At 46.9% G+C, this 18,800-nt stretch overlaps 1 protein-coding gene across 3 annotated transcripts in view; it reads left to right on the top strand.

Moving 5' to 3' along the window:
- camkk1a (calcium/calmodulin-dependent protein kinase kinase 1, alpha a) overlaps positions 1-18,800 on the top strand; it is a 51,176-nt gene that overhangs the window by 5,211 nt on the left and 27,165 nt on the right. For 2 of the 3 annotated variants that reach the window (XM_031572406.2, XM_031572408.2), the window contains exon 2: positions 14,318-14,746. In XM_031572406.2, the coding sequence (XP_031428266.1) occupies positions 14,390-14,746 (357 nt within the window). In that variant the 5' untranslated portion in view covers positions 14,318-14,389. Of the gene's footprint in view, positions 1-457; positions 522-14,317; positions 14,747-18,800 lie in introns of all 3 variants that reach the window. The other variant, XM_031572407.2, reaches the window with a different exon arrangement.

An 18,800-nucleotide genomic window follows, 5' to 3' on the forward strand; every position in this document is an offset into this window, starting at 1 on the left:
CGGTTAAAATAGCGTGTTCGCTGATTTAAAGATGGTGAACAAAAGTATTCAGGACTTTTGTGTGTGTGTTTTGAATGGGTGCCACAAAATCACAGACTATCACAAACGTGTCTGTCTGCTGAAGTGTAACCTTTATTCGTGACAATGTTAAGTGTAACCTTTATTCGTGACGATGTTAAGTGCAACCTTTTTTAGTTACGATGTTAAGTGCAACCTTTTTTAGTTACGATGTTAAGTGTTACCTTTATTAGTGACGATGTTAAGTGTAGTTTAGTCAGTTAGAAGGGGACTAAATTCCAGACACTATTATCACTATTCTGTCACTTCTTTTGTATTCTGAACATTCTGAAAAACTGTCATCCAAGAGTTTGTCTCAAAGAGTTTTCCCATAGACCACTGATCTCATTATCTGCGTGCCACTGACAGCGCATTACTCCCATTTTTATCCATATTGCAGATGCAGAGCAGAAGGGATTGATAAGACAGCCGGGGGTTGTTTTCATCTTCCACTGATCTCACGGGTGAGCGTTGCTTTAAAAGAAATCTCTCTTAAAACCCTCCATCAGGAGCTTAATTTGCTTTCAAGCAGATGGCCACCTCCAAACAAATGTACTTGGAGAAACTTCGGGTAAACACTTCGTCTCTTGAAAAAGCGCTCTCTTGATGGCACATTACCCAACTTTAGCACGAACGGATGGATCCACAGATGTGTCCACAGTCTGTCGAAGGAGCAGAGGATTCTGGGACACAGATGGTGTTGTTGTTTTGTGTCAAGAGATTTACGAACCTCTTTGTCTGGCCACAGTGAGTGGGCAAAAGTTTTTTTTTTTTGTTGTTTTTTAATCGAAGAGAGTTCCCATTCATTCAGAAATAAGCTCGTAGTATGTAAAGGTCACAGTCGCTCAGCAGGCTTTCAAATGTGCCCCAGTGACATGGGGAAACTGCAAGATTTGTTATTGGGGACCACAACTGTGGTTTCAGATTAAAGGTGCTAGGAATCTGAATGGTCTCGAGTCTGCAACATGGAGTACTAATACTGCATATGCTCTAAACCATAAACCATGACTCATCCCAGCATGATTCCTTAGGTCCCCCCCCCTCCCCACTACTGCAACGCTTCAGTGCTGTGCAGTTATGTTGCAGATCTTGACGGATTCTAATGATCCTGCCCCTTTGATGGTTTTACGCATCATTTATAAAACATGGCAGAAAACACATGAATCAAACCTCTATGCTAATTTATTAAATTAGGCCATCAGACACACATCATTAGGGGAAAAAATCATTCCCATGAAACCCTGCCTGTCGTACTTGTTGCTGGGTAGAGGGCAGGACACGGCTCAGGGATACGTGACACTTGGTTTCAAGCTTGAACTGTTTGCCCATGCGAGTCTTAATAACTCTTCCTACGCCGCTGCGGTCTCCCCTGTGCACTGACCTTTTCCTGCACAAAGGACCAGTGGGAGTCAGTGGTGTTCCTCTTAGCTGATAGCTGAATACTAGGAGAGTTGTTAGAGGGTGTTAATCAGTGGTGGGTCTCTCCATAAGAACACATAAGCACCGGGAGGAGTGGTAAGCCCCGCTGTGGTTCTGGCCAAACACCAGAGTGAAGCAGTATTTGTCACCTGTCATACAAAGCTGTCCTAACACAGGAGGCCAAGGAGAGAGATCAGCTGTTTTATAACTTAGCATCTATAGCCTGTCGCCCTGCGTGTATGTTAGGTTGATTGACAGAGTAGCCCATTATCTTAAGTGGCTGGATGGCAATATATAGGACTCAGATTATATTATATATAGAACATATTTCACTTGTTTCTCATATTACATCATGCCCTAGGAAGGAAGGACGTTTTCTATATTCCCGTTGTCAGGAAAGGAACGTTTCTGTGATATCCTGCCTTGTACAAGGTCGATAGGCATGTGAAGCATGAGTATCAAAGATTTTAAAAAGAGGTTCAGCTCTGAAAACGAAGTCACTGAACCCAATTTCCTCTGTGCATCTCGACAAAGAGAGGACTGAATCTCTTATTCATAGAGTCTTTCACCAGACTTTTGCAATGTCACAGCACCCAAGACAATTTCAGTTTCCCATCTATCTTTTGACATTGGTTGCACAATTGTGGTCATTTGGTTTGTATGGCCGTATTAGATATGGTTTTGCAGGAAGTGACCGATGTAATCATTTTAAAAGCTTTCCATTGGAAACACTCAAGCCGTCACAGAACAGCTGTTATCATGTCTCTCTGTCAGGCATTAGTGGACTTTATGCATTGAACAATCAAATACAGGTTGCCATAGAGCCCTGGGATTTGTCTGCCTATTCTGTTTTCCCATTAACTGTGAGGAACAGTAGAGCCAGAGTGGTCCGAAAGCTTGACTGTAGTTCCCCTGGGGTGCAGTCTCAACAGAACAAGGAACCCCTACCGCAAACACTTCCTACTGGGAGTCATGACGATCCCAATTCTGGGTTTTAATGGATGTCAGATTGTTTCCTAATGGGATCAGAAAGATCTCTACCATCTTCAGAAACACAATAAATGTACCGTCTCGAAGAAATCGACTGTGAATGAGCTCAGTTTGCGTAGATTTTCCAAAAGCATTGAGCACTAAATAACCTATGTGTATCTCATTTGAGGGACATGAGGTTGAAATGGCCCAGAAAATAATTTGAAATCGCAGAAAGTTTCACAGATAAGGCACTAGCCTAAATGGTTTGTGCGACATGAGATTTCTATCTCCTTTTGAGCCTCAGACAAACTCTGTTTGATTCCCACCATGCAAAGGCCTGGCCTTAGCACTCGATAGCTACAACAAGAATAATGCATAAACGTGGGCTATCCATGTGATAGACCTATTTCTCAGGCTTCCAAAACTTTGAAAAAGCCTTACTTCCTACAGAGGCAGCAGCAGCAGCAGCAGCAGCAGCAGTAGACGTTGTTATGGTGGTGGTGGGAAAAGCAGATAGAATTACAGGAGGTTTCATAAGCCTCCGTGCCCACTCTTCTCTCTGAGTAATGAGCCGCTTGGCAGTTGGAAGTCTCCGAGTCCACGAAACAACACAACACGACACAACACTTGGTGTGAAACAGTCACAACACAACACAACACAACACAACACAACACCACACAACACAGCAAGACGCAGCACCGCACGGCAGAAGCAACACACACCTCCGGTGTGTACCGTGGCTCTTGGTGCTGTTGGCTGCTTGCAGGGGCTGGCTGCTTGGCTGCTTAGCTGCTTGGCTTCAGGCTGATTTGATTTCCCACTCTCGCTCCTTACATGCCACCTTTCTCACATAATTGGATTTCCCAGTCAGCAGCTGATGCTTGTTGCACAGCCAGTGAATTGTTTGTGAAGCTCATGCATTAAACACACACACACACACACACACACACACACACACACACACACACACACACAAACAAACACACATACACACAAACACACACACACACACACAAACACAGGGTAAAATCATTGCCCCCCTCTCACTTGACCTGAAAGAAACCTCAAGTAAGTATTTTCTTGTAGCTGAACACATTTGCGCTCCTGAGAAATGCCTAATGTGAGAATATACCTTATGTTGATATTGTGAAATATATCCAGTGTCAGCATGCTGTACCTAATATAGTTTACTGACAGTTTATTTGGTATTTTGTTAATCTGTTATTATCCATCCACTGTATATCACTTTAGTGTGGGTGCTCTGCCATATGGCCAGTTCCCTCTCTGCTCATCCACGCTGTGGAAAGGAGATATAATTAGCCCTGTTGTCTCAGGTTCAGACAGAGCAGAGAGTCTGACTGTGACTGGAGGAGTGGAGTGTCCAGAGCCCATTGATCTCATGGATCTTCACTACCTTTTCCAACGGGGAGTGAGTCAGACGCCTTAATCCTCTGTGGGTCCTTTCTTTCTGGCTTGCAGTATAAGGCAGCTCATTAGGATGGCGAGCCTGGCGGGGGTCATCTCTACTGGATTGGCATGAACGAGAACCCGGGCCGGCCCTCACAAGAAATCTGAGACGGCTTGATTGGTTGTGGGTTTTCTTTTTCTTTTTCTTTTCCCTGACGCCACCACTACAAACCCCCCCCCCCCCCCCCCCCACACACACACACACACACACACACACACCACTGCCTCCTACACCGTTAATGTGAGCTGACAGGCTTAGTGTGTGTTTACCTGGGCAGATTGCTCAGACGAAATGTCAATGTCAGGATGACTAGATTTCACCTGCTGTTTTGTTCCTTCGCCCACAGAGAACATGTTGCTGTACAGTCTCCCATACATGTCTTTCATCTCAGTCCCACTCCATTTTGGAATATTTGGTCAGTTGCACACATGTCAAGTAATAGTATGTGAAGGATACTGAAGTGACCAGGAAGCCCAAACAGGTACCCTGCAATTTGATGAGACAAGGGATATACACGCTCACGGCGACACACAAAGACATGCAATGCAGGGGATGACACAGATGAACAGACAGAAGGTTCCAGAAGCTCCACAGGAAGCTCCCATACCTCCACTTATCTGGTCCTCCCCCTCACCCAGAGGCTTTTGTTGGGTCGCTCCAGGGTGGTGGCTCCCCTGCAGGTGGTTCATATCCACAAGGACCAGATTTGGGAAGAGGAGGAGGAAAAAGATGAGGGTGTCACTGATATGACGGCTGGGCTGGGCTGGGCTGGAGACAGATACCTCCCCAGGAATGGCTTAAGCCCCTCCATTCCCAGCGAGAGGCGCCGTGCAGAAAACCCATCTCGCTCTCCCCCAAGGAAGAGAAAAGCACTCCCTAGCTTCCTTCTTTTCCTCAAATCCTTCATTCACTGCTTCAGGGTCAGTTAGCCATGGAAGGGGTTAGCCTGGGATTTGCCTGGCATTGTGTGTGTGTATGTGTGTGTGTGTGTGTGTGTGTGTGTGATGTGGTGTGTGTGTGTGTGTGTGTGTGTGTGTGTGTGTGTGTTTGTGTGGTGTGTGTGTGTGTGTGTGTGGTGTGTGTGCTTTTATTTCCACCCGCCGATATGGCTGGATTCATAGAGCGCTCGATTGCTCACTGCGGTACACGCACCTTGCGGATATGGCCTCCATTGATTTAAGGTTTGTTGTTACAGCTGGCCTTGCAGTGTCTCATACAGTACAGAGCTAATCCATCTGATTGCATTAAAATGATCCAGGGATTAGCACCTGAGCGGTACATCGCATGCCAAACCGTAATGCTAGGTTAATGTGGCGAGTAGGAAAGGGCCTCGCCTTGTGGCCGGCACGTTCTAGTCACTGGCCACCTTGCTTGCTAACACTGATTTTCAGTGCTGGCCCTGCTTGCTTGTCAATGGGGGATGGCCTACTCAAAGCTCATTCGATGTTCTGGCCATTCCTAGTAGCTGATGACCGTATGCCGTGTGTACACACACACACACACACACACACACACACACACCACACAAACACATCACACACACACACACACGCCGTGTATCTTGTTGCACGTCGGCTTGGGCGCGCCCTGATTTAAAAACCTCCTGCAAGCAAGCGGTGAACGGTGTGAGGTGAGCGGAGCTCGGCGCGAGGAGCTCTTTTTCTCTCGCTTGTCTGCTGCTTCGGCGATTGCCGCTGCGCTCAGCGGGTCGCTCTCATTTACGAGCCAGAGCTCGCCCGGCGGGGGGGGCTCCTGTCTCCGCTTCTTCAGCGTCTGCGGTGATTACTGTTGCGGTGATTACTGTTATCTGGCGCAGGCATCAGCGCCGACGAGCATCGCTCTCACCGCGGCGACCGGGGCTCTGTGAGCGCACAGCACGGGTGAGGTCACACGAGGCTGAAAAACGTAGAGTGACACTCAGGGAACGGATTATGCCCCGGCAAAGCCTGCAGGTTTTTTACTGATCCAAATAGCCATGACACACACACACACACACACACACACACACGCGCGCATGCACACACACTCAATGACTGTATTGTTCCCAAGTAAGAGTGTGTGTGTTGTGGTGTGAAGAGTAGTAACAAGTAGCTTAAGTGTTTAATTGCTGCAGGGGTAGACCTGTTGACTCTGTAACAGATACACAGACAAGTCAGATGTCAGGAGTGTGTCAGTGTGCGCGTGTGTGTGTGTGTGTGTGTCTGTGTGTGTGTGTGTCTGTGTCCGCTCCTCCATCAGATGGTTTCCTTCACTATCACGCCCCTGCCTACTTAATATTCATCAAGATCTCTCTCTCTATATATGTATTCATTGGTTTCCCAACTCTATTCCTTTACATTCCTCTAAAACCTTTTTATTTCTTTACCACATGCTATTAACGTACCCCCCCCCCCCCCCTCCCACCTCCGTCCTCTCCCATCTCTTTGACATAGTACCCACTCCTCTGTCTCCTCTGGACTCTGGACTCCTCCAGCTCGCTCTCTCTCACAATCACACTGTGGTGTTTTCTCCTGTGTGTCAGCGCTGGCTAGCTGTCACTGCCTGACAAGCTCTCCCCAACACACACACACACGCACACACATATATACTCACACACAGACACACACACACTCTCCCATCCCCCTTCTTTTTTTTTTTTTTTAAACCAAACTTGTCCCCGTCGCTCGTCGACCGGGATTAGAAGTGACGGACGAATCGGCCAGGCGGACGGACTGACTGACGGTCACTCCCCGGGACAACGTCCTTGTCGGAGACGGACCGTCTCTCCCCGCCTCGGTTACCACCGCTAAATCTCACCACTGCAGAGACAGCCAGCCGCAGCTGAACTGCCATGAGGGTTTTGTGGTGCCTCGTGTAGAGGGGTGCGTGTTGTTGTGCACTGGGGGTTGGACCCTCTGGGACACCCTTGCTGTTTTCCCCTCATTTGTTTGTCACCGTCGGCCCAACTTTTTGTTGTGTGGGACTTCCCTTGTCACTGCGCGGCGACTCTGAAGTGCTTAAGCCTCCTCGTCTGCCTGACGCTTGACATTTTTGAGGGGGGCTGTTGGGGAAATTCTTTTGTTTTGATGGGAAAACCTTGGAGTGGGTCCAAAAGGGGATTTTACAGTGCAACTGTAGGACCGAGTGGACTCACTGCCAGTGTGACACGACACGGAGAGACATTTCAGTGATGGCCCCAAATGGTCTGTCATGAACTGTCATGTCCTTTTTAAGGCATCTACAGCTCGCGCACAGATGGAATTGAGTCTATGCACTGGGTAGTGTAGACGCTGGAGTTTATGTGCTAGGCGACGGAGTTTAGTTTCTGCGTAAAGCCGACAGGCTCTGTGCTCCTCTCCCAGTGGCTTTGTTCTGGGATTGTGCGAGTCATGCTGGATGGAAACTCGTAGATCTCACACTGAGTGCTGCCAAGAAGTCTCCTACTCTAGGCGCTTGTTTTAATTGCTTGACACCCCCCCCCCCTTCAACCCCCCCACCCACCCACAGTAAGTCGCCTCCTGTTCTTTCCTTTAAGCACTTGTTGGTCTTTTATCTGAGGCGGAGGCCAGCAGTGTGTCTACCTCGTTTGTTTCTTATCAGCAGAGCGATCGTTCCCCTCTCTCATCGTCTTCACTATGTATCCTTCTCGTTTACGTTCACTCGTTCCTCAGACGCTTTTTTTCTCCAAAGCGACATGAAGTGCAGATGCACATTGTGCTCCCTTTTTATCAGTCTCATGACCTTGGTGTTGCTCACAGGAGAGCCACAGGAGAACAGGACTAGACTGCAGTCGAGTAGTTTCTCAAGAATACTTGAAGCATGTTTGCACCACTGTGTGCTCAGCTCAGCTCAGCTCAGCTCAGCTCAGCCTGTGTGGAACGTGTACCAGGGGCCTCGTGTACAGACGCTGTGTACGCACACAAACGTTGCGGCGCACCATCTTTCACACTCGCGGTCGGATGTCTCAAGAGTGAAACGTGAGTGTGAGTTCCTCCACGCCATCTTCATGTCTGGTGTACGGACATTTCCAATGGCTTAAGTCAGTTGGGGACACTAAGAGGCTATCCAGTGCAACTATTTAGGTTACGAGGTTGTTTGTCTGTAGGCCCACTTGTGAAAACTATTACTCTTCAAATGTATGCAAGACAAAGTCTAACTAGCAGGCCACTCTGAGAGCGCAGACCTCTGCCAAAGCCCAATGCCCGGAGCCCTATCTCGTAACAGTGAAAAGTGAAAGTGAAAGATAATTTGTGGATCCGCACACATGAATCGGATCTGCTCCAAACTTTATTGGATTTTTTTCCCCATGCTACATCCCTCCGCCAAGTTTCATGAAAATCGCCTGGGTAGTTTTTGCATAATCCTGACAAACGGAGAGAAGAACTGAACTGAAAACATAACCTCCTTGCCGGAGGTAATAACAATGGCAGCTTTATCCTTATTAAAGGATATTGCTAATGGCAGAATTAAAAGGGAGCATGTATTTAGAGACAGAGCCAATGTTTTGTATCATAATGATGACTGGCTTATCAACTGTCAAATCAACAGACTGACCAAGGATTCTTTGTTGCGCCTCTCTGAGTCCGCCACACTGCCACACTCTGCCACTCCAACTCTTTTCTTTTGTTATTAATGCCATTTTCTTGCCTTCACATTGGACAAGAGCACTTCTATCTTTATTAATGTTATGTTATTAATGCCATTTTCTTGCCTTCACATTGGACAAGAGCACTTCTATCTTGCATTCGCTTAAATGTCCTTTTTGGCTGATTTGCTGCTTGCTTTTGTCTGAATGCAGGGGGTAACCTAAGCCTATTTATTTGCATTAGCTAATTAAAATGAGTATAATTGAGGGTGGAGTGCGGTGCTTAAGCATGTGTGCTCAATTTGTCATTGGTCTGGATATACAAAGAACAGGTGCGTGGAATCATACATCTGAATTCATTAGTGCATACGCTGCATTTTTAGTATGAATACTACACAAGGCTTAGTACATGAGGCCCCTGGTCTTTAGTTTGGTCAGAGACCAGTAAGCCCCACCGCCGTGCTGTATCTTCAGTTACTCAATCTCTCTGTGTATGTGAGAGACAACGCACAAAGGTGGCTCTTCGTGCTGAACATGCTAAATAGCTGAGCTGAGCTAAAGTTGGATTATATTAATAGCCCTTTTTTTAATGTCCATGCGGACACTTGAAGAGGTGCTTTGTTCTTGTGAATGTAAGGCATATATAATCCCCCTATCTCTGCCTCCGCTTCTAATGCCATTGTTGGCGTTACAAAGGCCCAATACTGCAATGAACACTGTCATTCTGGTGTGTTTACAAACACGAGGCTCATCCCCGTGTCCCTTCTGATCGCCAATCCTTCATCTGGCGTTCAGCAGGCCTGTCCAGTCTGACAGGTGGCACCCTGGTCTCTTTTGACAGATCTCATTTAGCACTGGTTGACTCTGTCGTACTCCGTTTATCTATCTTTGGGCTCGTTGCCAGATGTCAATTATCGCCGGTCTCTCTGTCAGATATCATTTTGCTCCCGGCCCCTCTGATAGACAGCGCTTATCACTGGTCTCTTTATCAAATGTCATCAGTGACCTCTTTCTGTAGTTGTCATATATATTCATGAGTAGATCCACAGCTCGTGTCGGCCTCATTTTCGAATGTAATACTGTCACTTGTCATTTAGTCAAGGCTTTGGCGTTCACAGTTATTTGAGCGGGTTTGGTTTGGTTTAAACGTAAAAAAAAAAGTATTTTACACCTCTGTTACAGAGAGATTAGCCCTCACATGAAATGAACCGGTTCAACTCATCCAGCAACATGCTAGGGCCGCGAGCCTGTCGCCATGGCGCGTTGGTGGAGTTGGTGGAGTTTGGTCTTTGAATGCATAAAAAGAGAGCGTGTGGGCAAGCATATGGGCGGGCGGGTGGGCGACGTGTGGGCACTGAACACTGGGCTTCCTGTTCTCCGTGCCTCTGACTCCCATCAGCTTTCTCTCTTTCTCTCTTTCTCTCTTTCTTTTTGTCCTTAGAGGCTTGGGTTTAGCGGCAGCTTCAGTGCGCCCTCACCCCACGCCTTCAAGGTCACCGGCTTGTTGTTCCAGCCCCTTAGCTGCGCGGAGGAGCTGGCTTCGCTCGCGGCGGCACTTTGTGTGAAGATGCCTCTGCACCTGGGCGTACTGCGAGCCCTGCGTTGGATCAAGGCCCCTGCTTTTAGTCGGAGAGTGTGTGCGTGGGGGGGGGGGGGGGGGGGGGGGGAGTAGACACCCATCACAGCGTGCGCACAACAGGCATCTTCAGGCATCTGAAAAACGGCTTTTCATTTTTTTTTTTCTCTCCTCCACAGGTTGGCTCGTCAGCCGTGTGCGAACACGGGGGAGACATTTTTTTTTGGACCTCAGAGATACTGTGTTGGAAAGGATGGCTTCTGTTGCGTGATTCACAATTGTTCTGCATGTCTGTTGGATCCTGATGAGAAGTAGAGTTCTTAAACTCGCTTCATATCTCATAGCGTAACAAGAACATTTGCCTCACTATCTTGAGATATATCAAAATGCCAGAGGGTGAACAGATAGACTCTTGATGAATATTTCATATTTGTTATATCTCCAGAGGTGATTGAAGTGTAATTGGTGACTCACAACTGCTGCTGGCTGTTTTGGGGAAGTTCCATGTCTGGGATGGAATTGAAATGCTGATCATGCTATTAAAACAACTCAACGACAGGAACATCCATCACACACTGTCAGTAAAGGGCAGACACGTATAGAAACAAGCACAATAGATGGTAGCATCTTGTTCAAACAATGTATGGATAAATAGATCTTGCTGATGCGATCATCCTATGCGAGCTGTTGCGTAAGGCTTTATGCTAGGTTGGAGCCAGAGCCAGGAGAAAGTGGCCATTCCTCCCTTCCTAAGGCTGGCTGGTCAACAGAACATTTAAAGCCATTAGGTGGTGAAAAGGTCTAAATGTGTCTGCGCTCTTCAACCCCTGACGCTGCTGCGGGGGCCGAGTCAAAACATATACGCCTGATGCGGCGACAAATGTATGTCTGCTTTGCGCTCTCAGGCTTAGCATCTGTGGTTGTCAGGGGAACCCATAGCTCTCATCCTCCCCAGCCATCCACCTGCTGTGAGGGTGAGCCTGCGTCTGAGGTCAGGGTCCAGGGACTCTGGCTGCAGTTTTCCCACAGAATGTTCTCCCATAATAATAGGGACTGCACTGGTGTTTTTGTATTTGGTTGATATTTTTATTCTTTACTAAGCCTGTGCTTTCCCATAACTGCCTCTGTTTTCTGTTGTTTTTAAAGGTGAATAAAGCCTGGGGGAAAACGCTTCACAGTGTTCTTTTGTAGGGATGATTCGAGCCATTACTGTAGCCTTTTTTTGTTTGGCTGGGCCGTCTGAATCTTTTTGTGTGTGTGTCTTGTATGTGTGTATCTGTGTTTTTGTGTTTGTTTGTTTGTGTGTGTGCGCGTGTGTATAAAGACGAGGCCGAGAGAGACCAATTGAGCGTTCGAGAATACGAGAGAGATGTGTTTGTGTGTATTAGAGAGACAGAGAAAGAGATTAAGTGTGTCCTTTTAAGTATGAGTGTGTGCATGTGGGAGGGGAGGTATGTGTGTGTTTGTGCGAGTGTCTGTTTGAGAGAGGGAGAGACATAGGGGGACCAACTGAGTACAAGGGAGTATGAGAGAGATTAGCTGTGTGTATGTGTAAGTGTAAAAAGCGATGTTCATATTTGTGAATTAAAGGTGGGGCTCCACAATTCTAATCCAATACGCAAACTGCAATCCCCCTGCGATCAAAAAACAGACTGTACACAGCTCTTGCTCTGGAAATAGGAAACAAACAAAAACAATCTCAGCCAATCAACACATTGCTTTAGGAGCACGGAAGGGAGGGTTTATTTAATTGGCTGTTGAGCTGGAAAACCAACCACTTTCTCCAGAGTCGCAGACATCACCTATAATGATTTGCCTGTTTCAGTGCTATAGATGCTTAAAATATGTGCTTTACTATGGAAAGTTGATGTTTGTAACTAGTCAACTTTAGTGTGTATGCCTATATTGTCAGGCTAAAGACATGGGTTTTACAGATCATTGAAGGCTTACCTTCCCCCATCTCATGTTTCCATCTGCTTTTAAACTGATATGCTTTTAAATTGAATAGCTTTAATTTGATTGCTTCTAGATTAATTAATTCACAAGGCACATTTGTCACAGAAACAATCAGCCAACTAGCTGTTGTTATGGGTTTTGGCTTTGATTTACTTACTTTATCACAGATTAGGTTAGTGTGTGTGTGTGTGTGTGTGTGTGTGTGTGTGTGTGTGTGTGTGTGTGTGTGTGTGTCTGTGTGTGTCTCTGTGTGTGTGTGTGTGTGTGTGTGTGTGTGTGTGTGTGTGTGTGTGTGTGTGTGTGTGTGTGTGTGTGTGTGTGTGTGTGAAATACAGTTATTGGGTGCAAAGGCCTCTTCCAGGCAGGGCTATCACCAATGACACTGTTAGGTCTCACTGGAGTCTGTCAGTATTGTGAGATCCCTGTGCTCAGATTACAGTATTTAATTCCAAACCTAACAACCTAAACAAGAGCAACTCAAACTCAGTACAAAGTACAACATGACTATAATGCATCATCAGGGTGAACTCCAGTGTGTGTGTGTGTGTGATAGAGAAGTGGAAAAATGAAATAGGTCGAAAGTGAGAGATCGGCAAGTACAGTGTGTGTGTGTGGGGAGTGTGGGGAGAGAAGTTATTAGATATAACACAACCCATCAGGATGAGGTGAGAAAGATGGACCACCATTCATTCAAAGTGCCGCCATATTTGCTGGATGAACACATACAGCAGGTACAACTCTGCATATGTGCCTTTAAATCCCCTCATTTCCCCCACACCATCCTACTTGTGTTCAACGACGGAACTGCACCAGAGCAACTGCGACCAGGGCTGACAGTTCTCTGGTCTCCGTAACATTCTCGGCAGGACTGTTGTTTGGTCCACAGCAGATGACTCAACTGTCAAAGCACGCTGTCATAAACCTGGTGGAACAACACTCTGTTACTGCGACTCTTGAGCGCAAAGGTCGTCAGGCGTTTGGCTGATTAGCGGAGCTGCTGTCGTTGGTGCTCGTGTTTAGTGTCCTGAGGGAATTCAGTGCAGGTTGGGGGTTTGTGGCGAGAGACGCGGGACTGGCAGGCGTGGTGCAGGTTCATTTTCAAAATGGCACCATGCTATATATATTTTTTTAAAGCATTCTGTTCCAGTGAAATGCATTAATCACTTGGCTGTGGTCTTGTGAGATGAAACCGTTTTGGTGGAAGTGCGTTTGTGTGTGTTTGCGTGTGTGAACGTGTGTGTGTTTGTGTTTGTGTGTGTTTGTGTGTGTGCACGAGTGTGTGTGTTTGTGCATGTGTGTGAGTTTGTTTGTGCGCATGTGTGTGTTTGTGCAGGTGTGTGTGTTTGTTTGTGCATGCGTGTGTGTGCACGAGTGTGTGTGTTTGTGCATGTGTGTGCGTATGTGCGAATGCGCGTGTGTGTGTGTGTTTTCGTTTGCTGGGGCATATAGCCTCAGGATTCGAGATTAATTATTTCTACCGTTTCTAAATTGAGCTTCATCAGGGGAGATCTCTCTCTCTTTCTCTCTCTCTCTCTCTCTCTCTGAGACGGTCATGGCTTCATCCCTGTCTAACATGGCTGTAATATTCAGGCAGATAGCAGGAGCGAGAGAAACGTGTCACAAACAGAAGCGCTCCTCATCTGCGTCTCTCTCCGTCTCCTGGGCGGTGATCAGACCACACTGCCTCTGGCTCCAAAACAAGTTTGGGTCGAATATTGAAGCTTGTTGGTGGATGGGCCTGATAAAGACATTTGTAAAAGAACACAGATATTCGAACATGGAGTCTTGGATCAAGTCACCTTAATATCATGCTAATGAAATCGGGGCGGGGCGACAGTGGTACAGGAGGTAGAGAAGTCGTTTAGTAATCAGAAGGTTGCTAGTTCGATTCCCTGTCGAAGCGTCCTTGAGCAAGACACTGAACCCCTAATTGCTCCTGATGTGCAGTGTGCCATCAGTGTAAATGTAAAATGTGTATACATTGTAAGTCACACATATGTAAGTCGCTTTGGATAAAAGCGTCTGCTAAATGACTAAATGTAAATGTAAATGAAATCTGCCAGGGGACTGACACATTGGGGACAGGACTGTCAATAAAGACAGAAAGAAAATGAACCACCACAATCAAGATGTGTTTTTTTTTCTTCTGACTTGTACTACATAGTATCGTCATGTACTCATACTGTCATGTCAATTATAAATATATATGAAGTTCCCATCAGAGTTCAGTAAAGAACCCCCTATCCTACTCTACCCTAAGTTATCCCTCATACTGACATATGTCCTGTTTGTTGTTCTTCATAGGATCTTGCAGGGTGTTAATGTGAGAGGACAACATCCACTTGCTGCCTCTTCCTTCCCGCCGTGTGATTCGCCATGGCGATGAGCAGTGACCCCGGTTGCCGGGGGCCAGAGCCGGAACAGGGCGCCGCCGAGCTCACCGACAGGGTGGCCGCCATCACCATGGCAGCCGGCGACACCACGGGCACATCTGGGGCATCTGGCGCCTCCAACGGTGTGAAAAACGGGGCCGTGGTGAAGAAGACCGTCGCCCAGCGGCTGCAGCTCTCAGGCAGGAAGATGTCCCTGCAGGAGAGAGGCACCTACCCGTCCTCCGGCAGTGGAGGAGGAGGAGGAGGAGGAGGAGGAGGAGGAGGGCACTCTCACACATCACCTCGAGTGGTCCGCCGTCCGACCATCGAGTCCAAGCGTGTCTCCATCTCTGACTCCCAGGTCAGTGTGCAGAAGGACAAACTCACCGTCAGCATGTGTAATTGCCCTCAGTTTAGGAATGAGGGAATGACGGGGTGTTTGGGAGAGAAGTTCCTGTTTGGTACTGCATGTAAAAGATGCACTCTAAAACAGCTAGGTGCTAGAATTGAAAATGAAAAAGAAATGAAATGTTTTTTAGATCTAGTGTTCATCATTTGATATGACCTGCCAGCTGAAATGGTTTAATATTTTGTCTATTCAAGAGAAACTGCTTTGTCTTTAGTGTTTTGCAGGCAGCTGGCTGCAATCATCACCTTTCACCATCTAGTCCACAAACACACACACACACACACACACACATACATCAGCTCTTTCTCAAGACAATTTTCAAGACACCCATTTCCTGCTGTCAAAGCATGATGTCAGCTGTTGAAAATGCTCTCCTCACTCACTCACTCTTTCTCTCTCTTTCTCTCTCTCACACACACACACACACACACACACACACACACACACACACACACATATATATTCCCATGGTTACAGGTGCTACAAGTGACTGGCTGTTGTGTTGTGCTGTGTTGTGTCTGCGCTGTGCTGCAAGGGCTTTTGGGTATTGTGGTTCTGCCTCTGATCTGAGGCTCCTGACTGGAATTCTAATCCCTGGGGTCCACGTCACCCTCCCAGGCAATCCCGCTGCCTCCGCCTCAGTAGAGTCAGATAGACACGAATCATCACGCCGTCATCATTCTGAGACTGCAGTAACTAGATGTGGCTGACCACTGTTTATTTTGAATCATTCTGTAGTTTCCTGTAGTATTTAGGTCTCAAACATTCAAATGAAAAATGAGGTATGGTTCCCACACAGAGATAATACTGGTTTGATGTAGGGTTCTATCGTATATTTGACTCTCCGTCTCTTTGGGGAGAGAGAGGACTATATTCACAGTGCCTTTCTTTTCTGTTTAGTTTAGCCAACACGCTCACTAAGACAAGTGAAGCCATTTTTCTTCTTGCTGCTGAGACTAGTGCTCTCCTACAGGGGTTTCACAGACCAACGATCGTTATCGTCAATACCATTACGTGTGGAGAGGGGGGCTGTGTCTCCTGTGCGTCTGTGTGTGTGTGTCCATTAATGTGTGTGTGTGTGTGTGTGTTTGTGTGTGTGTGTCCATTAATGTGCGTGTGTGGTGTGTGTGTGTGTGTGTGTCCATTACTTTGCAAGTGTGTGTATGTGTGTGTGTGTGTGTGTTCATGTGTGTGTGTGTGTTTGTGTGTGTGTGTGTCCATTAATGTGCGTGTGTGTGTGTGTGTTGTGTGTCCATTACTGTGCAAGTGTGTGTCTGTGTGTGTGTGTGTATGTGTGTGTGTGTGTGTGTTCATGTGTGTGTGTGTGTTTGTGTGTGTGTGTGTCCATTAATGTGCGTGTGTGTGTGTGTGTTGTGTGTCCATTACTGTGCAAGTGTGTGTCTGTGTGTGTGTGTGTGTGTGTTCATGTGTGGGTGTGTGAGGGTATGCGTGAGTGCACACGCATGTCCATGACCCTCATCAGCCTATGAGCTTAATGTTTTACTGATTTCCTAAAGATGACTCATTAGCACCGATATGTTTGCTGAGCACTCTACATAGATAGACACTCTTCTCTTCTCCATCCCCTCCCCCCGTCTCTCTCTCTCTCTCTCTCTCTCTCTCTCTCTCTTTTATTAGAAATCGCTGAATGACATCATGTCTTTTTCTACTGTGGGGGAGGGGGCTGTTGTGTGAAATTGGTAGTGATGGGCACATGATTTTTATAGTGTGACCGGGAGGGTAGTGTTTTTATGTGGGTTTGTAGGCTTTGTGTGTGGGGAATTTTAATGTTGTATATGTTTCATTGGTGTAAGCATGTGAGAAAGTAAGACAGTGGTTTAGTAAAGTAGCGTTAAACCTCTCTTTCTCTCTCTCTCTCTCTCTTTCCCTCTGTCTCTCATGCTCTTGCTCTCTTTCTCGCATCCTTATTCTGACTTCAAAGGCGTCTGTCTGTCTGTCTGTCTGTGTGTGTGTCTGTCTATGTGTGTGTGTGTCTGTGTGTGTGTGTGCTTGGGATTTCTCTAGATCAAAGGGGGAAGGCGAGGGGTACTTCCTCTTTTATTTCCGACAAGAGGAAATTGCCATTTTAGCTCGACTGACCTTTTTGATACCATGTGATGAGGACAAGGAACCCTCTGTTGATGTACTTGCCGATCTCTCACTTTCGACCTATTTCATTTTTCCACTTTTCTATCACACACACACACACACACTTGAGTTCACCCTGATGATGCATTATAGTCATGTTGTACTTTGTACTGAGTTTGAGTTGCTCTTGTTTAGGTTGTTAGGTTTGGAATTAAATACTGTAATCTGAGCACAGTGATCTCACAATACTGACAGACTCCAGTGAGACCTAAAAGTGTCATTGGTGATAGCCCTGCCTGGAAGAGGCCTTTGCACCCAATAACTGTATTTCACACACACACACACACACACACACACACACACACACACACACACACACACACACACACAGGTCTGTCAGTCACGCTCACTCATTTGGATCCAGTCTCACCTCAGCGCTCCTCAGCCGCTCCCAGGAGTAACACGCTCTTTCACACTCCAGGGACTCGCAGTGGTATCAGCTGCAGACGGGAGCAACCCCCCCCCCCCCCCCCCGTCTCCCTACCCCCCCTGGTGAAACCTGTCGGCTACTTTTCGCCTCCCTGCCCTGATGGGCAGCGGCAGCGGGCTGGAGTGCCCTCAGCTATCGAGCCGAGTCCCACACCTGCAGAGGGTGCAGAGACACACGTGAAAATGTGCTCCAAGCTCTGGGGGAAACACTAGGAGAATCCCCACACCTGCAGGATGCTGTGGGCTGTATGCTGGACCATAGCCTGTGTAGTCTGGTACACTGGTGCTCTAGAAATTCTTCTTCTTTTTTTTTTTTTATTGGGCATTTTTTTTTCCTGAATATAACACAGAATCATCTCTATCATCACTAAGTTGTCTTTTTTGCTCTTTTGTCAAATTCGTTTTCTGTTGATATTTGTTCTTTGTCTCGTGAGCACTGTTCAGTCTCATGAGAAGTGTTCGGTCTCGTCAGCAGTGTTGGGTCTAAGTGTTTTTGCAGAGATGGAGAGAGAGTGCAGGGTTGAGTTTCATGTCTGCTGAAGTCAGTGTGGCGGTGATGGTGTATCCGGGCCTGTTCCTCATCTGTCAGTCTGCAGTAGGCAGTGAGGCAGTGATGGGCTGACTCCTCTGGCTCGATACTCTCTGACAGAGACAGGAGGTTTAGAAACCCAACAGCAACTAATCTGTGCTAGGCCTGAAAGTGATGGATGATTTATTTTTCTCTGCGTAAGAATGTGTGTTTTCTGGGATTGCACACTAGAATGTGCGTTTGCTAGGATTGCACACTTGCAATTGCTTGCTAGAATGTGTGTTGTTGGTTTATGTGTGTGCCCACATCTGTTAATTGTTTGTGTATATACTGAAATATGTTATGTGTGTGTGTGTGTGTGTGTGTGTGTGTGTGTGTGTGTGTGCGTCAGCCTTTTTTTTGAAGGCTTTCTCTGTACGCCTCTCTGTATCTATCACTACTGAGACAGAGGAGGATTGCTGCAGTGCAGGACTCACTGAGCATGTGCCAGCCGTTCACAGGGACCCAGCAGGGCAGGCAGGGCTAGCAACAGCGTCCACTCCTCCTCTCCTCTCCTCTCCTCTTCATTCCTATCCTTTGCCAATACTGCCCCCCTCTCTCTCTCTTTCTTTCTTTCGCTCTCTTTCTTTCCACTCCAGCCATCTCCTCTTCCGCCTGCGTCTTTCTCCCCCCCTTTCCCTGCATATAGTTTTATTTTCTCAAACACGTCCGGTTATGAAGCATCAATTAGTAATACAAAAAGCAAAAATGGTGAACAGATTTCTTTTTTAAAGCAACTGAACATATTCTCTTTATTTAATCATAGCTTCCCACTTTGAGTTTTTATATTTTCCATGTATGCAGAAAGACTGGGTCTTACTTTTGGCAGCAGCTGTCATCTTGATGGAGTCAAAGCATTTG

This window comes from Clupea harengus, chromosome 8, assembly GCF_900700415.2.
Source record: "Clupea harengus chromosome 8, Ch_v2.0.2, whole genome shotgun sequence".
Taxonomy (NCBI): Eukaryota; Metazoa; Chordata; class Actinopteri; order Clupeiformes; family Clupeidae; genus Clupea; species Clupea harengus.